We start from the raw sequence: 21,348 nt of genomic DNA on the forward strand, positions 1-21,348 counted from the left end.
TGCATGTGTGAGAAAAGTGAAAAAGATGAGAACTATGAATTATTGAGGGAAAGAGAAAAGCTAAGTTTCTTCAAAAAGTACCTGTGACCAGATGTCCATATATTGTTAAAATAGTGGCAAAAAATGAAAGACAAAAGGAGGACAGGGCTGCAGACTTTTTTACAAAGCATGGCCAAACAGGGCAAGAAACTAAGTTTCATATCCACTACTGCAATGTGGAGGCTTGCTCTGCTTCCACATAAAATTTATGAAGTTTTGAGTTTTGATTCTCAGACTCGTATTTAGAACAAATGGCATTATCTTTCCCTGGAAGATTGTGAATGATATCCAGTATCTGCAAGATTAATTCTAAGTAGGTTATACAGAGGTGGTAAAGCACACTAATAATATGTTGACGTTCTAAATATAAACATTGCAGTTACATTGCTTCAGCTAGTGAATGCTTTGGATGCTAGCCTAGCAAGGAAGGAAGCTAACTTTAGTCATAATAAGAGAGACACTGTGCTGAATGGAGTTAATCCTGTACCTACAAACTTCCCTGAATCAGAGCCATTTTGAACGTGTGCTGTCACTCTGGCCACCAACTGTTGAATCATGGCACCAGGAGGATCTTTAAATAAAGTTTTAAGTTCCTGAATGCAAGTAATTCAATTACTAAGTAAAGCTTATAGCATAAATAGAAATACCAGTTGAAAGTAATCAATACCTTCAGTAAAGCATTTTATGTCCTTTTTGACATCTGAGTAGTGAATGGTTTCTTAGTTTTTATTAAAAAAAACAAAAAGGTTTCAGGAAGAGCAGATATTGATCCTCTTGGATAGTCTGAAGTTCAGGTACTCTATTGAAAATTATGAACACAATAAGCTTGAACTTTTCTAAAAAATCATCTCAATTTGGAATTATTTGGCTAAAAAATAAAGTTACATTTTTACATAGATTGAGGTTTCTTCAGTGGATGAATGTTCATTTTTCTGGCTTTTATCTTACTGTTAAGAGAGGTGTTGCTCATCTTTTGACCAAACAGGAACTAAATTTACAGGCCACCAGAATGTTTACAATTTACAGTTTAAGAAATCTTTAAAATATTTAAGGCAGGAATCATGATAATTTTTATATATAATATACAAAACATAGCACAAAAAGGGAATTAAATAAAGTAGTAAAGCAAAACAGAAGTGCAAAACTTGCCTTCCAAAGTGAACACAAGCAAAATTTTAAATTTTGTAGCAAAAGTGACATCACCCTCCTTGACTGATGCTTTTCACAGGCTGACAGGAAGCAAAGGTGACCTAGCATTTTTCCGAATTACTCATAACCCTTCATGTCAACAAGCTAAAAGATAAAAATACATGCTATGTCCTCTGAGCATCATGACTATAATGAGGCTGTAAGGATCACTTAAAATTCAGGAAGGATGTATATAAGTTTGCGATTCTGATATATAATTTATGTATTCCATAAATAGTCAGTTTTTGTATTGACACAGAATTATTTCTCATTATTACTAAGCATACTCCCTCACAGAAACCCATAGGCCTTATATACCCATGTCTGCACATTAAATAAAAAGTTGATGCAAAAGGCCACTTGTGTGACTTGGCTGACATTACCAGCTTTACAGATAACCTGTTCATTGGAGCACAGGATAAGAGCGGTGAACTCCATAACACTGGGCCAGAAAAAGGTGAAATAAGATTTCTTTCCCAACTTTTGACATGACACACCAATTTTCCCTATCTTGAGGCACAATCAAGAGTTCCTTGGCCGCTGTGGGAGCAGCTCTATTCGGGACTCGGCTGCTGCACCCTTAGGTGCCTTCTCAGTTCTGCTCGGCGGACCCCCCAACCACCCCCGGCTGCCTAAACATTTCGCAGGCTGGAGCAGGGAACTCAGAGAGGGACTCTGGGCGCTCCCCACCTACTTGAAAACAGGGAGTGAAACAACGCGTGAGAAACCCGTCGAAACGCACGGGTTGAGGGACGCTCGCTCGCCATGAAACGCTGGAGCTGCCTCAAGCCGCACTCCCACGCGTGGGGGATGACTGACTCCCCAGAGCTGTCAGTGTGAAAGCAAATGGAACAGGAAGCCGCTTTACGAGGACCTTTTAAATAATTTTTAACTTTCCATGAGGAGTGACGAGGAACTTCCCCCGTCCTCCGGCAGCCGCGGCACTCAGGGAGAAGGGGGGGCAGCGGCAGCCGCCGCCTGTGTCCCACTCCGTTCCTACTCCATCCCTCTCCCCCCACGCCGTGCTGCTCCTCAGGCGGGACGTGGGTTTAGGGGAGCACAGGGAAAGGGCAACGGCGTTACCAGACACCCACAGGCTACGCCGCGGGCCAGAGTCGAACTCGGCGCTCCCGCCGTGCGGCAGGGCGGTACTTCCCTCCCGCCTTCCCCCCCCTTCCCACTCCGCTCCACCCCCTCCCTTCCCCGCCCCTCCAGCCCTCTGAGGGACCGTGCTGCAGCGGCAGGGAGGCAAACCCCGCCCCTCCGCCCCGCGTGTGGCGCGGCACTGCTCGGCACGGCACAGCGCGGCCCGCCCGGGCTCACCCTCGCCATTGTCTGTCTGCGCGGCGGTCCCTGTTGCGAGTGGCGGGCGGCGCGGCGCCTGGCCGCGATGCTCAAGAGCTCCTCGCCCCCTCAGAGGCGGCAGCGGGAACGGGCTCCAGCCCCCGGGAGCAGCTGCTCCGCCTGCTGAAGACTGAAACTTTGCGTCTCCGCTGCTCCCCTTTCTCGCACTTCCCCTCGCCGGCCCGACTCGCCCCTCTCCATGCGCTGAGCGGCCCCATGGACGCCTTCAGCGCCGCCAAGGCCAAAATGGGGGCGAAGAGCGGCGGTGAGGTGGCGGCAGCGGCAGGGTTGGCCGCGCCTCAGCCCGCCGCTCCGACCCCCAGCCCCGCCGGTCCCGGTTCGCCTGCCGCGCCCGAGCCCGCCTCCTACAAGCTGGAGGACTTGGAGACCCTGGCCACCGTGGGTGAGTGCGGGAAGGGGTGAGGCGGCGGGACCGGGGTGGAACAAAGGAGCTGCCCAGGTGCCTGCCTGCGGCTGTGCTGGGCGCTGCTCCCCCTCCTCCCGGCAGGCGCGGCCCTGGTGGTGCCCAGTTGTCCCCTTCCCCAGCGTCTTCTTTTTTTTTGGGCGTGCCTTCCCCCCCCCCACCCCTCCATCTCTTTTCCCCGCCGCTCCCCGGAGCCGCGGCCGTCTCGGCGTTCTTGGGCCCCTTCTGAGGCAGCGGGATCGGAGCGTCAGCCGTTTAACGGCCGGCAGGTGCCGTTCGTGGGGGATGATCTCTCCCCCCGACACGCACACTCGGGACCGCGGCGCTGGGGAGGGGGCCGCCGGCCGGCGTGAGACTGCGGGAAGCCGCAGGGCTGCCTGCGTTGGCCGTGCGGCGTTGAGGGAGACGCGCCTCAGCTTTCTCGTGGTTTGGGAGCTGGGCTTGGAGGCTATCGGCATTGTCTGTCCCTGGTGCCCGCCGAGGAGGCCCCCTGGTGCCGATGTCATCAGCGTGGGCTGCGAGATCCCTGGTTGTGGTCTAGCAGCTGAACGAGCCTGTAACCCGTGTTTGGCCTGTCTGTGAGGTAGGGACAGTGCGTGCTGGAGCCGAAAGAAATTTTAGTGGAAAACCTGATCAGTCTGGTTTAACTCAATTTGCCTGCATCATGATAAAAAATGCATCATTTAAATGTAGTTGTCGGGCCAGTGGAGAGATCAAACAGGTTAACTGAATGCAGCTAAGTATATTTCAAAAATCCCAACGCACTGCCGTCCTGAATACTGATGCAAAGATGCTTTGCATGTGTAGAATTATAGTAGAAGGCAAGGTTGCATCTCTGGTCTACCACAGCTACTAAAAACTCTGTAATCAGCAGCATTGCTCAGTATATGCATGTGTTTAATGAACTAGTACTTCAGAACTCAGAGAATGATGTTCATATCCACTGCATCTGTTTGCTGTGTCTGAATGTACATACGAATAGTTAGATCAGTTTGCTCCTAATTTGAAGGCTTGTACATTTAACTATATGGAAGTTTTATTTTTATTTATTTTTTATTTGAAGGACAGTGAAATGATTTTGGATAGAGTTATTCCAGTAAATGTTATAAATCTTAATTTAGCCTGAGTTGTCTTCAGGTGCAAATTAAACCCGTTCTTGGTGAAGTTGATGTTTTTAGTAGGTCTTTAAATATAGAGTTGGAAAGGCCTGCAGATGTGATCAGTGAAGACCATGTTATCATCTTCTGAAGCTCGTTAGTTTTTAGAAATAATTTTTCTGTTTTGGAATATGAATGTACATTTTATTGAGAAATGGAGATTATCAAGAGATGGCTTTGAAGGCTTGTGACGCTCTATTTTTCTTCCCCACCAGAAATGGTTGATCTTGTTTGTTTCATCATGACTGGTGTCTGTGGATATGACTGTCATCACAGAGGATTATGACTTAAGTGAAGAAAAATAGTAATTTTTAAAGAAGGCATAGTAGTCATGGAAATTTTCCTAAGGCTAATGAAGAAATGAAAACATAATCCTGGTGTCAGTTTTAAACAGCATAACTTTTTCGAGTGCTCTTTAAGTTGCTCCTTAGAATGTAAGGAAGAGGAATGCAGTGATTCCAGAAGGTATAGAGGAAGACTAAGAAACACTGAGAAGACGGGTTTGAGAACACTTGAGAACACTGTTTGATGAAGACACATAGAAGGGAATAGGATTGAAAAGGACCAGATACATGGTTACCAGGGCACTGAGAGAATGCTTAAAGAACAGTCTTCCTTCTTTGTCTTCCCTGGTTTGGTTGAGAGGTTTTTGGTGGTGGTTTTTTTTTTCCCTCCCTTCTTTCCTCATATAACTCTGTCTGAGAAGATGACAATTCTTTGCATCTGTTAAGAAACATGGTATTGGTTGTTTTCTAGGGAGAGGGAAGACAAACCACAAAACTTGAAAGGTATAAAAACGAGCACAGATATTATTTAAATAAGGCCCTAACTTATCTAAGAAGCTGAGATTACTTTTTGGTAGTTGGGTTTGAAGTGAATTTATGACAAAGCTATGTGCCTCAGTAGAAGACTGTGAAGAGGGAAGGGGGAATAGCTCCTGACCAGGAAGCAATACGGAAGCCTCAAAGTGGTACTGAAACTGAACTGCCTCTCGAGTGGCAAAGTTTGTAAAAGATGCAGTGCTCTGCTGGTGTGTCTGTAGTGCATCTGAGATCTGAGCTAGTAGCTCCGCATGAGGTGGGCTGTGTCCTACGCACCCACTAACATGCTGCGTTGCATTCCTGAGTTAAATGGGTTACAAGTTAAAATCTGTACAGAATACTGCAGAATACTATGTAGCTGTGTAATTTAGCTTGGAAAGCTTGGCTTAAACCTTTTTCAAATTAAGGTAGTGAAGTAAAGGTTAGATTTATATGAACACATGTAGTGAAAGTGTATATATCTAGAATTTTTTGTTCAGTAGTGATTTAAGTCAATATGCTCAGTCTTCTGTTTTGATCTCCCTGCAAAATTGGTGTGATTAGTAGGTTGTCATCAATTTCACTATAGCAAGTTAGAGTCATCTGCAGTTTGATTGCTGTGATAAGAATAGCCATTTTCTTTGTTTTGATGTTCTTGAAAGCTCACTGCTTCATCTGGGATAGATGTTTGTGGAGAGAAGGGGTATGACCAGAACAGAAGTTCTAGGTTTTTTTTTTACTAGAATAATTGTTGCTTCTTGCAGACATACCCAGGCTTAGAAACAGCATGGCCTTGGAAAAAAAAACAGCTTGAGAAAGTGACAAAATAGTCAGGTGAGCTTGATGCTCTTACAGCTATTAATGAGTAATATTTAAGGTAACAAAATGATGTTGGTATCTGTAAGATTGTAGTTGTCCCTGTCTTTCTGTCCTTCAAGAGAAGGTTCTAATCAAGTTCATCACAAAAAAAAAAAAAATTTGGAAACACTGTCTTCTTTGATAATAATAGCTACTGTTTTAAATATTCTTCCTAGTCTAAGAGGTTTAAAATATACTAACCCCACCACCATAGTGCAAGGCAGGACTGGGTGTGTTCTCTGTGTTTTCTGTTTGACACTGTCCCTAGCTGAGCAAGGAGCTCTCTGAGAGGGAAGAGCAAAAGAGGAGAACAGTTTAACATAATGAATACAAGGACAGTTATCTCTCCCAGACATCCCTGGACTCAGCCTTTGTTTTGGTGTCTGTTAAAAGGCATTGGGAGTGGAGACCAGAGTACAGGTATGCTGTTGAGGGAAATGCCCTGATATTTAGCTGATAATGTGGAGTTATGGGTTTGGAGAGGGATACATACTGGTTTCTGGCACTAAGCGAGGTTGAACAGGAAGAATATTTCTTTGAGGGTACTTCCTGACAGGTTTAAGGTAGGCTTTGAACCTTTGAGGTGTATGTTTTTTCTACTCTTGCTCTGGAGCTGGAAGGTGTTGAGTTCTCTACTTAGGTACTCATGACTCTCCTTTCAGAGGGGGTCAAAATGCAAGTATTTGCTCAGGAACTGGTGCTTGGACCTTATGAATCTCAGATAAATTTACATATTCAGCTGTGCCAAGACTAAGGTAGTTCTGTGTTGCACAGAAGCAAAAATCTGTATGTCATGACCACCATGTTCATTGAAATGTAACTGCTGAACATTCATGGCTCACCCATACTTACCTGAATCAATTTCAAACTTTTTGTGAGTCTGGGTGATGGAGGAGAGGGACTGTGAAGACTAATAGAATAGTTTTTTAGTCATCTGTGTTTCTGAGCATTTAAAAAGAGCAACCTTCCTATTACTGCAGCCAGAGAGGCTGCAATTGGACACTGACAAAGCCTCATATCCATATTGTGGCTTGTGGCATAGTTAGGTGTACTTTTCTGTGGGTTGAAAACTGGCTGGATGGCTAAGCCTTGATGGTTGTGCTGAACAGAGTTAAATCCATTTGGTGGCTGGTCACCAGTGGTGTCATCCAGGGTTCAATTTTGGGGTTGGTCTTATTCAATAACTTTATCAATGATCTAAATGAGGGGATTGAATGCTTCCTCAGCAAGTTGGTAGACAACACTAAGTTGGGTGGGAGTGTTGATATGCTTGAGGGTAGGAAGGCTTTGCAGAGGGATCTGGACAAGATGAATTGATGGGCTGAGGCCAATTGTCTGAGGTTTAACAAAGCCAAGTGCCAGGTCTTGCACTTTGGTCACAACAACCCCATGCGACACTACAGGCTTGGGAAAGAATGGCTGGAAAGCTGCCTGGTGGCAAAGAACCCAGGGGTGCTGGTTGGCACCCAGCTGAATATGACCCAGTAGTGTGCCCAGGTGGCCAAGATTACTGACAGCATCTGGTTTATATCAGGAATACTGTGGCCAGCAGGAGAAAAGAAGTGATTGTGCCTCTGTATTTGGGCACTGGTGAGGTCACACCTTGAGTACTGTATTTGGTTCTGGGCCCCTCACTGTAAGAAGGTCTTTGAGTTGCTGGAGTGAGTTCAGAAGGGCATCCAAGATATAGAGAACAAGTCAAATTGTGGGAATTTAGATTGTTCAGTTTGGAGAAGAGGAGAGACCTTATCAGTCTCTACAACTATCTGAAAGGTTTTATCAAGTTGGGTGTTGGCTTCTTCTCTCAAGTAACAATAGGACTAGAGGAAATCCTGAAGTTGTGCCAAGGTGGGTTTAGACCAAATATTAGGAAGAGTTGAAGAGTTTCTTTACTGAATGAGTGACCACTAGAATGGGCTGCTCAGGGAGGTAGTGGAGTCACCATCCCTGGAAGTATTAAAAAACGTGTAGATGGGGCACTTCAGGACTACTCTAATGGGGTCTTTTTTTTTTTTTTTTTTTTCTTGAGGGGTGAAGGTTGATGGCTGAATACAGTAATCTTAGAGGACTTTTCAAAGCATGACAATTCTGTGATCGTGAAATGGAAGTATTAACTTAATTCATATAACCTAGAATAATATGTACAGGAAAACCAGGAGATATTTCTTCACTATTGGGTAGGTGAAATAAAGGACCAGATCTTCTGTTATTAAATGAAAATGGTAATAGGGAAGAGAGAAGGAAGAGAATTCTAGAAAGAAAAAGTTTACAAACTTATTCTTGCCCTCTGTCCTGTGATCTGTTTCCTGCCCAGTTTTCAAAGTGCAATGAATTCCATAGCAGGCTTTATAAATGTAAATTGGGCTTTGTAAATCTATTCAATTGATTGAAATATTTTAATAATAGTGTTTTCATGTGAAAAGATTCTTTTAAACAACTGTTCCCATGAAATGTTTTAAACTAAACAAATTCAGAATTTAAAAATTGGGTAAACCAGTATTTTAATTTTTATGAGCATGGGAAAATTTTTAGGAGCATGTGGGAAAAGTGAGGCACAACATATTTTTAAATACTTAATTTTACTGTGTTGACACACACCAAATATGCTAGCCAAATCTATTTCAACTGGAATTATATCAGCAAGACAGCAGGTACGGAACTGTAGTCTAATGCTGCAAGAAGAAATCTACTTGTATATAGAACATTGCATACTGTTTTCTCTGTATATAGTTTAAGAAAAAACTTCTGCATCAGAATTGCGGAGTTCCTCTTTACTAGCAAATAACACTGGTGGCCTTTTATTGTTGTTGTTGTTTTTAAAAGGGCTGAAATTAGTTCTTTTTCTTACTAAGTGTTATTTTTGGTTTCACTAGCAAGGTCCACCCCTACTTAAAATACTATGTTCTAAGGGAAGTGTGAGTATTTTTTTTCCTGTTTTGTCACCTTTCCTTGATACTGAAATGATAAATAATAATTCATTATTTTACTTGGCAATGTCTTGAAATACCAAGAGTTTTGAAAGAAAACATGTTCTGAATGTTGAGTCTGCAATGGTGACTTAAGTTCACCATTACTTATATACATCTTTGAGACTTTAGTCATAAAGCTAAATGACTTGGCTTTTGTTTTCACTCTGTCTGTGGAATGTCTGTGCTACTGCATTTTTCCCTCCCACAAGATCATACTTGTCCCAAAATAAATTCTTAGTATTGTTATAGCTAATGTTCTGCAGAGGAAGTGACCAGGTGTGACTCAACTTTCTTCTCTTGCTTTTCCTGTTATCCACTGCTGAGGTGAGTTTCAGTAATGTAATATTTATTGTGGAGTAGGCAGTAACAGGTCCTTTCCCACACAGTGGTTCTTCTCATTAGGCTGGGAAGAATGGATTGAAAAAAATACTCTCTTTTATCTTTCCCAAAGTTCAGAAAAGTGTGAGTAAAAGGAAAGAAGTGTGAAAACTGAAAGTTTGCATTTCTACTTTTCTGTCTTCGGTATTCACAATCAGTGTTGAGGTGGACAGCTTGTGTTTGCTGTCCTGTTTCTTTTGACTTAATCTTGTTTAGATAACTGGTTGCAGAAAGAAATTTTATGTTCTTTTTCTGATGCTGTGAACTTGACAGTGTGTTACAGAATGGGCTTTGACGTTCATATATACTTCTTGAAGATAAATAATTTGTTAAGTCCTATAAAAAATGCAGAGATGCACAAAAGTACTTGTTGCAATGCAAATAATCTGGAACTCAGCTAGTGCTAATACTTCAGAAATAAGAAGCATGTGAAATTCTTCTCCCACAACATCAAAGGCACTGAACGCTGCACTTTCTGCCTGCCAAGTTTATGCTTAAATAAAACCTGTTTTCCAGGTGAAGATAACTATTGAAAAATTCTTTCATCAAGTGTCATGCATCAGCACAAGCTGAAAAAGATAGAAAACCTAGAAAAAAATAAAGATTTGAATTATTATATTTTTTTTCTTCAAAAGACTGAGATATGAACTTAAAATACTGTTGGTGGTGGGCAGCATATGGCTTAACTCACCTTTTCTTTGGTTAGGTTCCTGAGTCTGCATGTTTGGGCTGTTTGTAGCTTAAAGGGAGAGCAGCCTTTTGGAGACTAACGTCTTGATATTTTGACTTTTACATCATAAAAACTTAGGGAAACAAATTCTGAGTTAAAGTGTGTTTAATTTTGGTTTGGTTCACTTTAAGGGTGATGTTGCAATACGCAAATATTAGAGGAAAGAAAAGAGTGGTGGAGTGTATGTACCACTTCTGTTTATTGCAAGAGGCATAGACAAACAGCAAGGAAGAGTGAATTTTGGTGAAGTAAAGATGGGAACTTCATGTTTACATTGCAAAGGCTTGTCTGGGCATACTGTGTTCTTAACCAAATTAGTTTAGGCTAAACAATACAATTCCCTTACTGTTGATACTCATCAGTGTCAAATTTTTTCAGCATTAGCTTGTAGTACTTTGAGCAGTTGAACACAGTGTCTTTACTTGGGAAAGCATCCTCCCATTTTTACAGTTTTAGAGGGTTTTAGCACCTTCAGAGATGTCAGTAAGTAACATTTTACCAAGTGGTGTGTGTTAGTGTACACCTAGTGCAATTCTTCTAATTAGGCTGTTTCTTTTTTTTTCCCCATATGAAGACTCTATTTCAAATCATTGAACAAATGTGTCCCTTTTAAAAAAACAACAAAAAACCCCCAAAACAACAACAACAACAAAACGCAGAAGGGAAAGGTCTAACATTTTTTTAATCACTTCACATAAAAACAGTGGTTTAGTTTTTACTTGAAATACGTATCTTTTTTGTTATTGATAATATTTGATAATATGTACGCTTTAGATACTGGGAGGCTACAGTAAGGTCTTATTTGAGCCTTCTCCTCTCCAGTCTGAATAACCCCAACTCTCTGTCTTCATAGGAGAGGTGCTCCAGCCCTCTAATTGTCCTCATGGCCCTTCTCTGGACACGCTCCAGCATGCCCATGTCCCTAGAAATATTCAGAGTCTGGTCTTCTGGACATACCTATGTTGTAGAATACCAATTAAAGTTCTCCTTTTTAGACATACCGAAACTAGTTTTAAAATGTTTTCACTGAATTTCATTATTACTGCTAGTTGTATTGAAAGTACAAATTAGAGTGCTTATGCTTTTGGTAAGGAGAGCTTTCCTGCTTACCCTGAAGGATTTGTACTAAAATCTAAAATCTGTACTAAAATGCCTATTTTAAGGGAGTTTGAGGATATTTGCAGTTCAGAGTTTCGATGCTCAATATTCTTTTGTGTGTGTGTATGAATTCTGACAGCTGCCCTATCTGTGATATTTGTTAGTGAAAGCTTTCCACTCAGCTGCTGTCTTTCTTCACTCCTGGCCCAGCTTGGAGCAGCTGATAGCTAGGCTATTTACTGATTGACAGGAACTTTTGTGTAAATGTGTTGTCATTTTTCTGCAGGGAATCAATTAGTCTGCTTTGATATGCTTCACTTCAGACATATTGCTAATGTGTGTTTTGATTTATTTATTTATAACTGAAACACATTAAAATTAGTGAGGGCAACATTATTTCTTTGTGACTAAACTGCATGTTATAATGTATTTCTGTGCAATATCAATAATGATGGAATATTAGACTTGTCTATTGGGAAGATTTAATCAGTGGAACCATTGTGAAGTCTTGCTTTGACCCTCAACTTTCTTAGTCCATAGAAGAAGCAGGAAAGTCCAGCTCTATTTGGCCTACCTTATGTTTAAGTAAATCTGAACTTCACCCCTCAGGCAATTTAAATAATTTGAGAAGTGCATGGATTTCTAGTCTTACAACTCATTGTTGGGGGCAGTGTTTTTTTTAACACCAAAGTAAAAATAAATTTGTTACATGGTCTTACTTGGTTTGCAATGTATTTCATAGCCCTTATGACAACAGGTTATGGTGTCTACAACAGACTAATTTTTGTGTAAAATCCTGTTTACTCTTGTTTCTTTTCTGGATATTCAGCTTCCTGTATTGGATTGCAAATTTCGTATATATGGGTATGTAGTCAAATTCATATAAACTCATGGAACATAAGGTTTACAGTCCAACACGTTGACGTAGAAAGAAAGAGAATATGGAAAAATCTTCTATTCCTTCTCTGTCAGCAGATACAGATTTTGTTAATGGCTATCAACTGCAATTAGTTCTTTGTTTCTACAAGCTATTCATACAGTATCTATAACATCTAGCATTATTTAGTGGGGTTTTTTTGCTGTTTTTTTTTTAAATAGAATACTTTGGACTTTCTTAAAGGATTGCTTCTGAGCTAATTTCAGGTGTAATAATTTATATTTTTTATTCATCGGTGTTCTTGGGAAAGGCAAGTCAAGGCAGAAGAGCTATGTAATATAAACTATAATTAGCAGTTGGAACCTTTGACTTAAATATGCCTGTGTTTTTCTTGTGTGCACTTGACGTTATCTTATGCATATTTTCAAAAGGCACTAAAACTATCACTGCAATTCATTATTTTGTCTGGAAAAAAGAGGTTATCTAATTTAATACAAGAGTGGATCACATGCAGCTGTTAAGATATATTTATTTCCCTTGATTTTTTTTTGTTTGTTGTTTGTGTTTTTTGTTTGTTTGGGGGGTTTCTGGGTTGTTTTTTTGTTGCTGTTGGTTTTCCTTCTTGATTCTTACATAGGAAGTAATGGTCTGTTATCAAAATAATATAAGGTGACAATTTAGGGTATTATCTATGCAGTATTTGAGTTTTGGTATGGTTCTTCATTAAAATGTAGCTTCTTGCACAGCATTCATGACGTGTGCTTAAGTGTTTTTCTCTCTCTATTGGGGAGCATGGGGACTCTGAGCAATCTGAAATATTTATGGTAATGATGCTGCCATAATTGTTGAAGATGCAGGGAGCTCTCTGCATTAAAACAAAATGTCTAGTTAGTATTTTAGTATTGCTTTTCATGCCCCTCTGGTGGCTCTCCAGTCAGTAAACTAAATACTCCAGAATTTAGTCAGATGTTAAAAGAGCTATCCCCCCTGTAGATTCTTCCACCCAGTTTAGCCTGTTTTGAAGGCTTTTACTTTGCTGATCCCCTAATGAGGGTGCACTGTAATAGCTATGTGGATAGTGAATATAAAAACTAAGAGGCTGGGAGCTAGCTTGTGTTTATGTAAAACTACTTGGTGCTATAATTGCAGACTCCTCTAGCCACCTGCCCCAAAACTGATGACAGAGCTCTAGCCTCACACCTCTTGGCCTCAGCTTTGTTATTGGCTTCTTGCGTGCAGGAGATGGTATCCTGTACAGCTTTAATTTGCATGACCTGCTAAAAATAGCTTCAGAGCGTGCATTGTAAAATTTTAGTTTGTTTTCAGGAAGATTAGTGGGTAACTCCTTGACTGATGGTGGAAAACAACCAGTGAGGACAGGTGTTGGTCAGTCTTTTTCTAAACTGGAGTTCTAGTCCTCTCTTTCATCAAAATGTTTCAGGTTGCATATTGGTATGGTCAGTTTGTGTTCTGAGGCCAGTAAATTCTCCCAGACTTTTGTGACTTTAAAAGGCCTATGAAGACTTAGGCAGTATGTCTTTATTTAACCCACCCAGTCATTATACACAGGAGTGGTGGATATAGTAATTATACTGAATTGATGACATTCTTCTTTCTCTTTTTTTTTTAGTGATCAACATAGTTCAGAGTTTCTAGAACTATCACAACTCTTAATTTGCAACACTAGACTTATTGTAAGCTGAAAGATTTATTTTGGTAGTGGTGGTAGAGGTGACTTTTTGCTGCCTTTGTTAGTTTGGTCTAAATTTTTCAGTGTTCCTGCCTGCACCGTTGTAGGTTAGGCAGAGGACAGCCTTGCTGGCTTGCTTTGGGGTAATTCTGGGAAAACAATGCTCTGGAAATTTGTGATAGGAGAGTTTACGTGGGTCCTGTACATTTTGTGAAATAATATCTGACATCTAAAGGATATTTTGGAACAATACTTTTCCTTATCCCTTAAAAAAATAAAATTGTAACATGTTTTAGTTTTCTGAGCGTAAGATGTGGCTATGGTTTAATTCCATAAATATTTAACCACACTGATGACTGATGTCAAAGCAGATTGAGACATAGAATCTCAAAATTGTGTTTAGTCAGGATTTTTAATATTCTTTTAATATGAAATATGTATTAATTATATTATACTGCAGGTGATGTTACTTGCCAGTGAATTTCTTTTGCTTTTGAGAAAAGCTTCCAATACATGCTAATAGTAAATACTGAGGCAACATTGTGGAATGGGAAATGTGAAAGACAGCTGCCTTTGTGTATAATTAGCCAGTCTCTTAGTAATCTGTATTTTTCTCTGACATGCCTGCAGGTAAGCTCATCCAACTTAAAACTAGAGCAGTAGCTTTTTGTATAGTTACTGATAAAATAGTTTAGAATATGTGTGTTTCACATTGTTTTAAAGAGTTTCCTAGGACTGTACCTTGGTGATAAAATAGTGATAAAAGCATGCAATATATACAATTTTGTCCTTGAATCTTGATATTAATTAATTGCAATTAAACATATGCTTTGGCACTGTTAGGAGACAAGACTTCGTACCTCTGTATTAATTTTAATTTTACTGACTATTTTCATGTTTGCTATTTGTGTTTTAATAGTGTTCTTTATTAGTGAATTGGGCACTACTGAAGTGAATGAATAGTCAGAGAACTCTGGCAGATAGTAATGGAGATTAATGCATAAGCAAGGGTATACTTTTGGTTCAGAATGTTGGAATTCCTACTTGAAAATGATGTTGGAAAAAGAGCATAGGATAAGGGGACTTAATGTTGTTTTGAGACACTCTTCCACATTTTTTAGGTAGGTTTGTGTTTCCTCTGTTCTTTTAGAGCAAAACAAGTAGATTAGAGTGAAAGTCTGGCTAGGAGCAAGGTTGAGTTTTCAAAATCATTATATGTGAAGAATCATGTGTTACAGTGCTTGATTTAGTAGGTATATCTGAACTTGTAGTTGTTACTAGTTAATACTGAGTGTGTAATGTCACCAATTTTGTTATTGCTTCATCTGGATATAAGCCAGCTACAGATTCACTGATGTGCCAAAGTTGGGCACTCCTGATTTGAATATTGCCAGTTTATCTCCCGTAATACAATATGTTGATAAACCTCTCTAATCTCTGTTTTTTGCATTTAAAGTATTTGAAAGAGGAAAAAAATTCTCCTGCTAGCAATTGGAGGTAACAGCTAGAGAGAGATTCAGAACTCCAGATACTCCCCAACTTGTGATTTCTCACCTAATTGACTTTTATTTTTGATAGGGATGTTAGGAGCTGCATTGTTTGAGAACAAACAGAGCTTTGTTGCTTGGCCTCCCTTGGTTCTCTGAAATATGATTCTTGAAATAAAATTAAACAATGATTGTAGGAAAAAAATGCTAGGACACTTGGGGGGGAGAAGGAGAGCAGTGAAAAGGGAAAAAAACTGCTGTTTGAGCACTTTGTTTTACAAATCTTTCTGTAGCATACAGTTCGTTTACATTTATACACAAGAAAAATACGTTTTTACAATAAAATAGTTATCTCCAAATAGTTTTACATGTTGTACACAGACTTCATTTTAAAGACTGAGGAACTTGGTAAGCTTGACTCTACTAAAATGGGAATTTCAGTGAAAGCAGGTGCTTAGGGACTATTTAAACACTGTTGGTACTTAACTTGTGTATGGGCAAATCCTATTACGGATATTTATATTAGCAGTCATTGGCACAACTTTCTTCCAGTACCTTCTGAAGAGGTGTGTTTTGCACAGTGCAATGTTAGTTTCCTCTTCCATCAGTGATATAGGGGGATGTTTTATATATGAACTAATAATTTAATCAGTCTCTGTCCTGTCTTCTGAGACTGTTACTTGTTTCTAGGAAAAATGAAATCATCTGAAACACACTGTAGTTTACTTCTTAGAACAGCAAATATCTAAAGTTTAATAATTTTTCTTGTTTGGCACATATTATGTCTCTTCAGGGCAGAAATGTGTCTTTTATCTTTCCTACTGAAAACTTAACATGCTCAAGCTTCTGTAAAAAGTGCTAATGGATTATAAACTGCAATCCATCATATACCAGTGACTGTCAGGTGTGACTGATTTGGGTTATACATGAATCAATAACCCAGCCCAGATAGATTTGTTTTGTGTTATTTCTTATTCTTGTATCTGTCCCTGCTTTCTAATTGTAGCACATATGAGCTTGTGTGAGTCTTGAATTATATATTATGTCAATATACTTATTCTTCAATAATTTAAAATACACTTTTGTTAAAAGGTGTGGTTATGTAAACTGCAATAGTGAGTGAACCTCTTAGTGAGCAGTGATTCTGTAATTTTGGAGAAACAGTCTACCAGGGCATGGCAGGCACTCTTGGCATGTGAACTACAGTTCATGAACTCAGTTAGCTGTAATTTAATCTATCCTATCAAGGTGGTGTTGGATTTGGTATTCATTGCTATATTTACTGCAGACTGTGATCCTGGTTTTAAATGTATCTGACTAGGTTTAGATAATTTTGAGATTTTGTGGGGTGAGAGAATGGGAGAGAGGAAAAGTGAGAAGCAACTGTGGCAGTAAACAACGAAACAAATTAACCTGTAGCTGGGTAAATGGCTGTGGGTGTATGTGTGTGTATATATATTAAATACCTATACATCTGCATATATGGGTATATGCTGCTAAGATATCTGAAGTATGATGAAAACATATAGGATAGCAAAGCAAAATAACTGAAAATCTAAAAGGAAATATTTATTCTTGTGGAAAAAAAAAACAAGAGAACTTGGTTTTATTTTCAAGATCTGAGTATTACGACTAACTGCATTTAGTATCTGGAAAGTGAGAACACTGGGCATGTAACAGGGGCCCTGTGTGGCTGACTATCTCGTAACTGTAACTCTGATAAAATAGGATGGAAATCCTGTTTTCTGTTACTAAGGACTGTATAGCAGCCTTCACTATTATTACAACTGTATAATATACATAATGTTCTTTATGACTATACAGGGCATTATGAGGTAAGATCCAGGTAATAACTCCTCATGGCCTGTGGAACAGAGCATTTGATAAACCTTCCATGCTGAGAATTGGTTTCCTTGCAGTATTGTAAATACACTATAAGTTATACTATTGTGTCTGAAGTAGATGTTTGTGAGAAAGGGTGTAACTAGGTAACACGAATCCCAGAGTTTGAGTGTTAGGGATTGGAAGGGACCTCCAGAGATTATCTAGTCCAACTCCCTTGTTGAGGAAGATTGCATTGAGAACACATTGCATGGGATTGCATTCAGGTGGGTTTTTTTTAATATCTCTGTCTCTCTGGGCAGCCTGTTTTTTGGTTGGTTGTTTTTTTGTGTGTGTGTGTGTTTTTTGGTGTTTGTTTTGTTGGTGTTTTTTTTCCTTATGGTGTTTTTTTGTTTGGTTGGTTTGTTTTTTCTGTTTTCTTTTTAAGCTTTGTTTTTCATGTACAGCATTCTCTAGATTAGCCAGTCTAATTAGGACAGAGAGCCTGTTAGTGGGTGAATCCAATTAAATGTTAAAATGAGATTCAGCAGTTTAAGGTGAAGAATCTTGAAAACTGGGTCTAATAGGGATGAGCCCAAACTCAATTCATGTGAAAAGTTAGGTGGTCTTCTCAGTGCATTTAAAAACTGAATTAAATTTGTTTGACGGTGTTCCAAGTGCTTTAATATTTTAAGGCAAGTTCTCAGTTCTTTTGGAAGGATTTGTGTAAGGTACATGCTCCTGGATGTGTCAACTCTTACTTCTTCCGGATGTATGCAGGTATTTGTCTGTGGCATTATTCATATACAACAGGAGGATGAAGTGAATTTAATTATTTTAATGGAGCCAGTCCTTGAATTGACACATAATATTTAAGAAAGGCCTACCCATAAACAATCTGGAAATCGAAATTGAACACAATTACCATCGAAATGAAACTTGAGTTCTGGATTGTGAAAGGCTATATACAATTTGAAGGAGCATATACTGTGCCATTAATGGGATTCAGTAGTGTTCTGCAATGCAGGTTTTGATTTTCTTAGATTTAAGACTTCTCATAGTACACATATGGATTTATATTCCTTAAGTTGGTCATTCTATAAAACTGAACATCAAGTAGTATAAAATAGATCTGAAACTTGCATTTTGATATAAATATTCCAAGAAGCAATGAGCTTAGCTCTTCTCCGATGCTTATAGTAGCTTGGAAATTTAACAATGAATATTGCAGCTTGGTGAATGTAAGTCAAAGTAAGCTAAATTGTGCTTTCCTGTCCAAATAAAGCATCCATTTGGGAATCATAAAAGCCTTGGCCCATATGTGACTGAAGCATATGCACTGTGGGATATTTTGTTTCTCTGTGTCATTGATGTTTAATTTTAAACCTTATCCTTCTCTTTACTCTTCATATGAATGAATTCTCAGTTTCATATGGTAACTCATGAATAATTTAAAATCTGATAGATACTTTCTAATGCATATATATTTACTCTTTAAATATTTTTTCATGACCATCTAGTAGTCATTGCAAATGAGATTTATTTCCATAAGCTTATATGTCAGTCTTTTGATTTGGATTGGAAAGAATTTCTTGTTTATGGAGCTCACCTAGATCCTTGCATGTTTGTGAGGTCTTTCCACCTGCATTTTTAGATTAGCAAATTAGCAAAATATATTTAATGAAAGTAGTGTTACATAAATAATAAAAGGTGATTTTATCTGTATTTGTTGTTGCTGTGTTCATTTTTTTGGTTTTTGTTTGGTTTGTTTTTTTAAGGAAAAAACAAAATAGAAACAGTGTCCAGCACAAAAATGTCATCTGGTAAAAGCCAAAAAGTCTATTCTTACTGTTGGAAAATGAATCATATTGTTATGATAGTTATGATGTCTGCCGTAGCCTCTGAAACTTACTTTAGTATTGACGGTAGTAACCCATTCACCTCTTAAATTCGATTGTCTTGTACTGTTCATTTCTTGAGACACACTTTGAAAGTCAAGGTTGTTTCAGGAAAGGAATTTATCTACAGGTTGTTTGGGTGTATTGTTTCATAATTTTTCAAACGTAGGTTTTTTATGTTCATTAATTCTCAAATGTTCTCATACTGGTTCATCTTTGTCCATTTAAATAATTGTCCATTATATATAGCTTTTAAGTCTTTGTTGGCTTGGATGGACTACTTTGGTATGGAATTCAGAGGTTTAGTATTGCAGAGGGACTGGATCCCAGTTTGGTGGTTGGAGGGAAAGGGAAGTACGTGTATAAAGCCAACAAGGGCAATTGGCTTCTAATTGGGAAAACAGTAGAGTGGCTGGAGAGAGACTTTTCATTATAGTGTCCAGCGGTAGGAAAAGGGGAAATGGATTTAAACTAAAGGAAAATAGGTTTAGACTGGATATCAGGAAGTGTGAGGCTGGTGAGACTATAGAACAGATTGCCCAGAGTTGTTGTGGATGCCCCCTCCTTGGAAGTATTCAAGGTTGGGTTGGATGAGGCCTTGAGCAGCCTTTTCTAGTTGAGAGACATCCCTGCCCATGGCAAAAAGGTTAGAATAGATGATCATTAAATTCCCTTCCAACCTAAGCCATTCTGTGATTCTTTCTGATTGAGAAGCTGCGTGGTAAAACCAGAAGAAAACTTGATCTTGCCATTCTTTATGTCAGTCACATAGTATACTGAACTCAATTTGGAGATCAGAGCAGAATATTAAGATGAGACTTACTTATTTTTCTGTATTATAGAAAAAATAGTGCAGTGGTTCATACAAACCCAAGTAGTGTGAAAAATTAAAAAAAAACCAGTCCTTTTCTGCTACAGTATTTAAATGTTTATATTGAACATAATTGTTAAATCAACACTATATTTTTTCAGTAACATTCAGTATTAATAGAAACAATATTTTCAATCTTTACTTCTATCAGTAATGAAGTTCCTGGGCAGCATAGAGATTTTCTTCTGAAATGTTTGTTTGATATTTGAGAATGGAGTTTGGAGACTAGGATTTTGAAACATAATATTTGTGTTAGTGTATTTGTTCAGTTCCATATCAGATATGACTTTATTTGAATATTCTAGACTTACTTCCTCTTTCTTTCATAATAGTCCTTTATGTGGAGCATACTATGTCCATTCTAGTGCCAAACAACAGTTATTTCATCACTTTACCTTGGACAGTTTTTCACTATTTTGTATGTTATAGTAGGAGAGAATTTGGAAAGGTAATGAACATTTGAAGTAAATTCTAGATACATAATACATCTTTACTCCATAGTCTCTCAGGAATGTCAGATGATACTGCTTCATGAGTATAAACAAAGTCTTCCTTTTGAGGGATACTTTGTTCCACTTGTGAATTCTCAATGTATTAACCCTTAAGCAAAAATAAATCCATTTTCAGTGCTTGTTCTAGATTTAAATCATTTTTGGGAGAAGAACCTTACTGACTTGTAGCTTGATTTTGTTTTGCAAAACTTAATTTACAAAAGATAGAATACAGGGTCTCAGTGGCCAGGCACACTACATAGCTTACAGAATTATCATAGTTGGAAGGGACCTCTAGAGATCATCTTGTCCAATTCTCCCACTAAATCAGGATCACCTAGAGCACAGGACTGCATCCAAGCTGGTTTTGAATATTTTGGTGAAGGAGACTCCACAACTTCCCTGAGCAGCCTGTTCCAGTGCCTTGTCACTTTCATGGTAAAGAAATTTTTTTCACATATTTAAATGAAACTTTCTGTGTTCCGTCTTGTACCCATTGCCCCTCATCCTGTCACCTGGTACTACTGGGAAGAGTCTGGCTCCATCTTCCTTGCACTCACCTTCAGATGCTTGTAGACATTAGCAAAGTCTCCTTCCGTGTGCAAAGAAATTTTTTCAGTCTTTTAGGAAGGTATTATGTCCTTTTTGCATAGTATAATAAAATCTCTAGTACTCAGTACTACCAATTCAAAACAAAGATCAAACTAAATAAAAATTTTAGAAAATTTCGTTTTATCAGATTTCTTTGTGGTTTTGTCTGCATAGCAGCTCAAGTATAGGGTACACAACTGTTTTCTAAGACTCTCTTGTGGTGTATAAGCTGGAAAAACAGATAAAATTACAGAAAACATGTTTAAGTGCAAGCTTGCAAGTTGAATGTGATAAGACGGGTGCTCCAGTCCCTTCATCATCCTTGTAGCCTCTGTTGTACTCTCTCAAGTAAATCCCTGTCCCTCTTGAACAGGGGAGCTCAGAACTGGATGCAGTACTTCAGGTGAGGTCGCACTAGGTCAGAGTAGAGAGAGAGGAGAACCTCCTTTGCTCTGCTAGACGTACTCTTAATGCACTCCAAGACACCATTGGCCTTCATGGCCGCAAGGGCACATTGCTGTCCCATGGAAAACTTGTTCACCAGGACTCCAAGGTCCTTCTCCATGGGGCTGCTCTCTAGCAGATCACCTCCTAACCTGTACTGCTGCATTTTGTTATCCCTTCCCAGGTGCAGGAT

At 39.1% G+C, this 21,348-nt stretch overlaps 1 protein-coding gene across 1 annotated transcript in view; it reads left to right on the forward strand.

Annotated features, from left to right (window-relative positions):
- Positions 1-2,484: 2,484 nt before the first annotated feature.
- Positions 2,485-21,348, forward strand: part of PRKX (protein kinase X-linked) — a 56,399-nt gene continuing 37,535 nt past the window's right edge. Inside the window, exon 1 of the mRNA XM_030451996.1 lies at positions 2,485-2,974. Within this exon, the coding sequence (XP_030307856.1) occupies positions 2,788-2,974 (187 nt within the window). The 5' untranslated portion in view covers positions 2,485-2,787. The remainder of the gene's footprint in view (positions 2,975-21,348) is intronic.

Source organism: Calypte anna, chromosome 1, assembly GCF_003957555.1.
Source record: "Calypte anna isolate BGI_N300 chromosome 1, bCalAnn1_v1.p, whole genome shotgun sequence".
Classification (NCBI taxonomy): domain Eukaryota; kingdom Metazoa; phylum Chordata; class Aves; order Apodiformes; family Trochilidae; genus Calypte; species Calypte anna.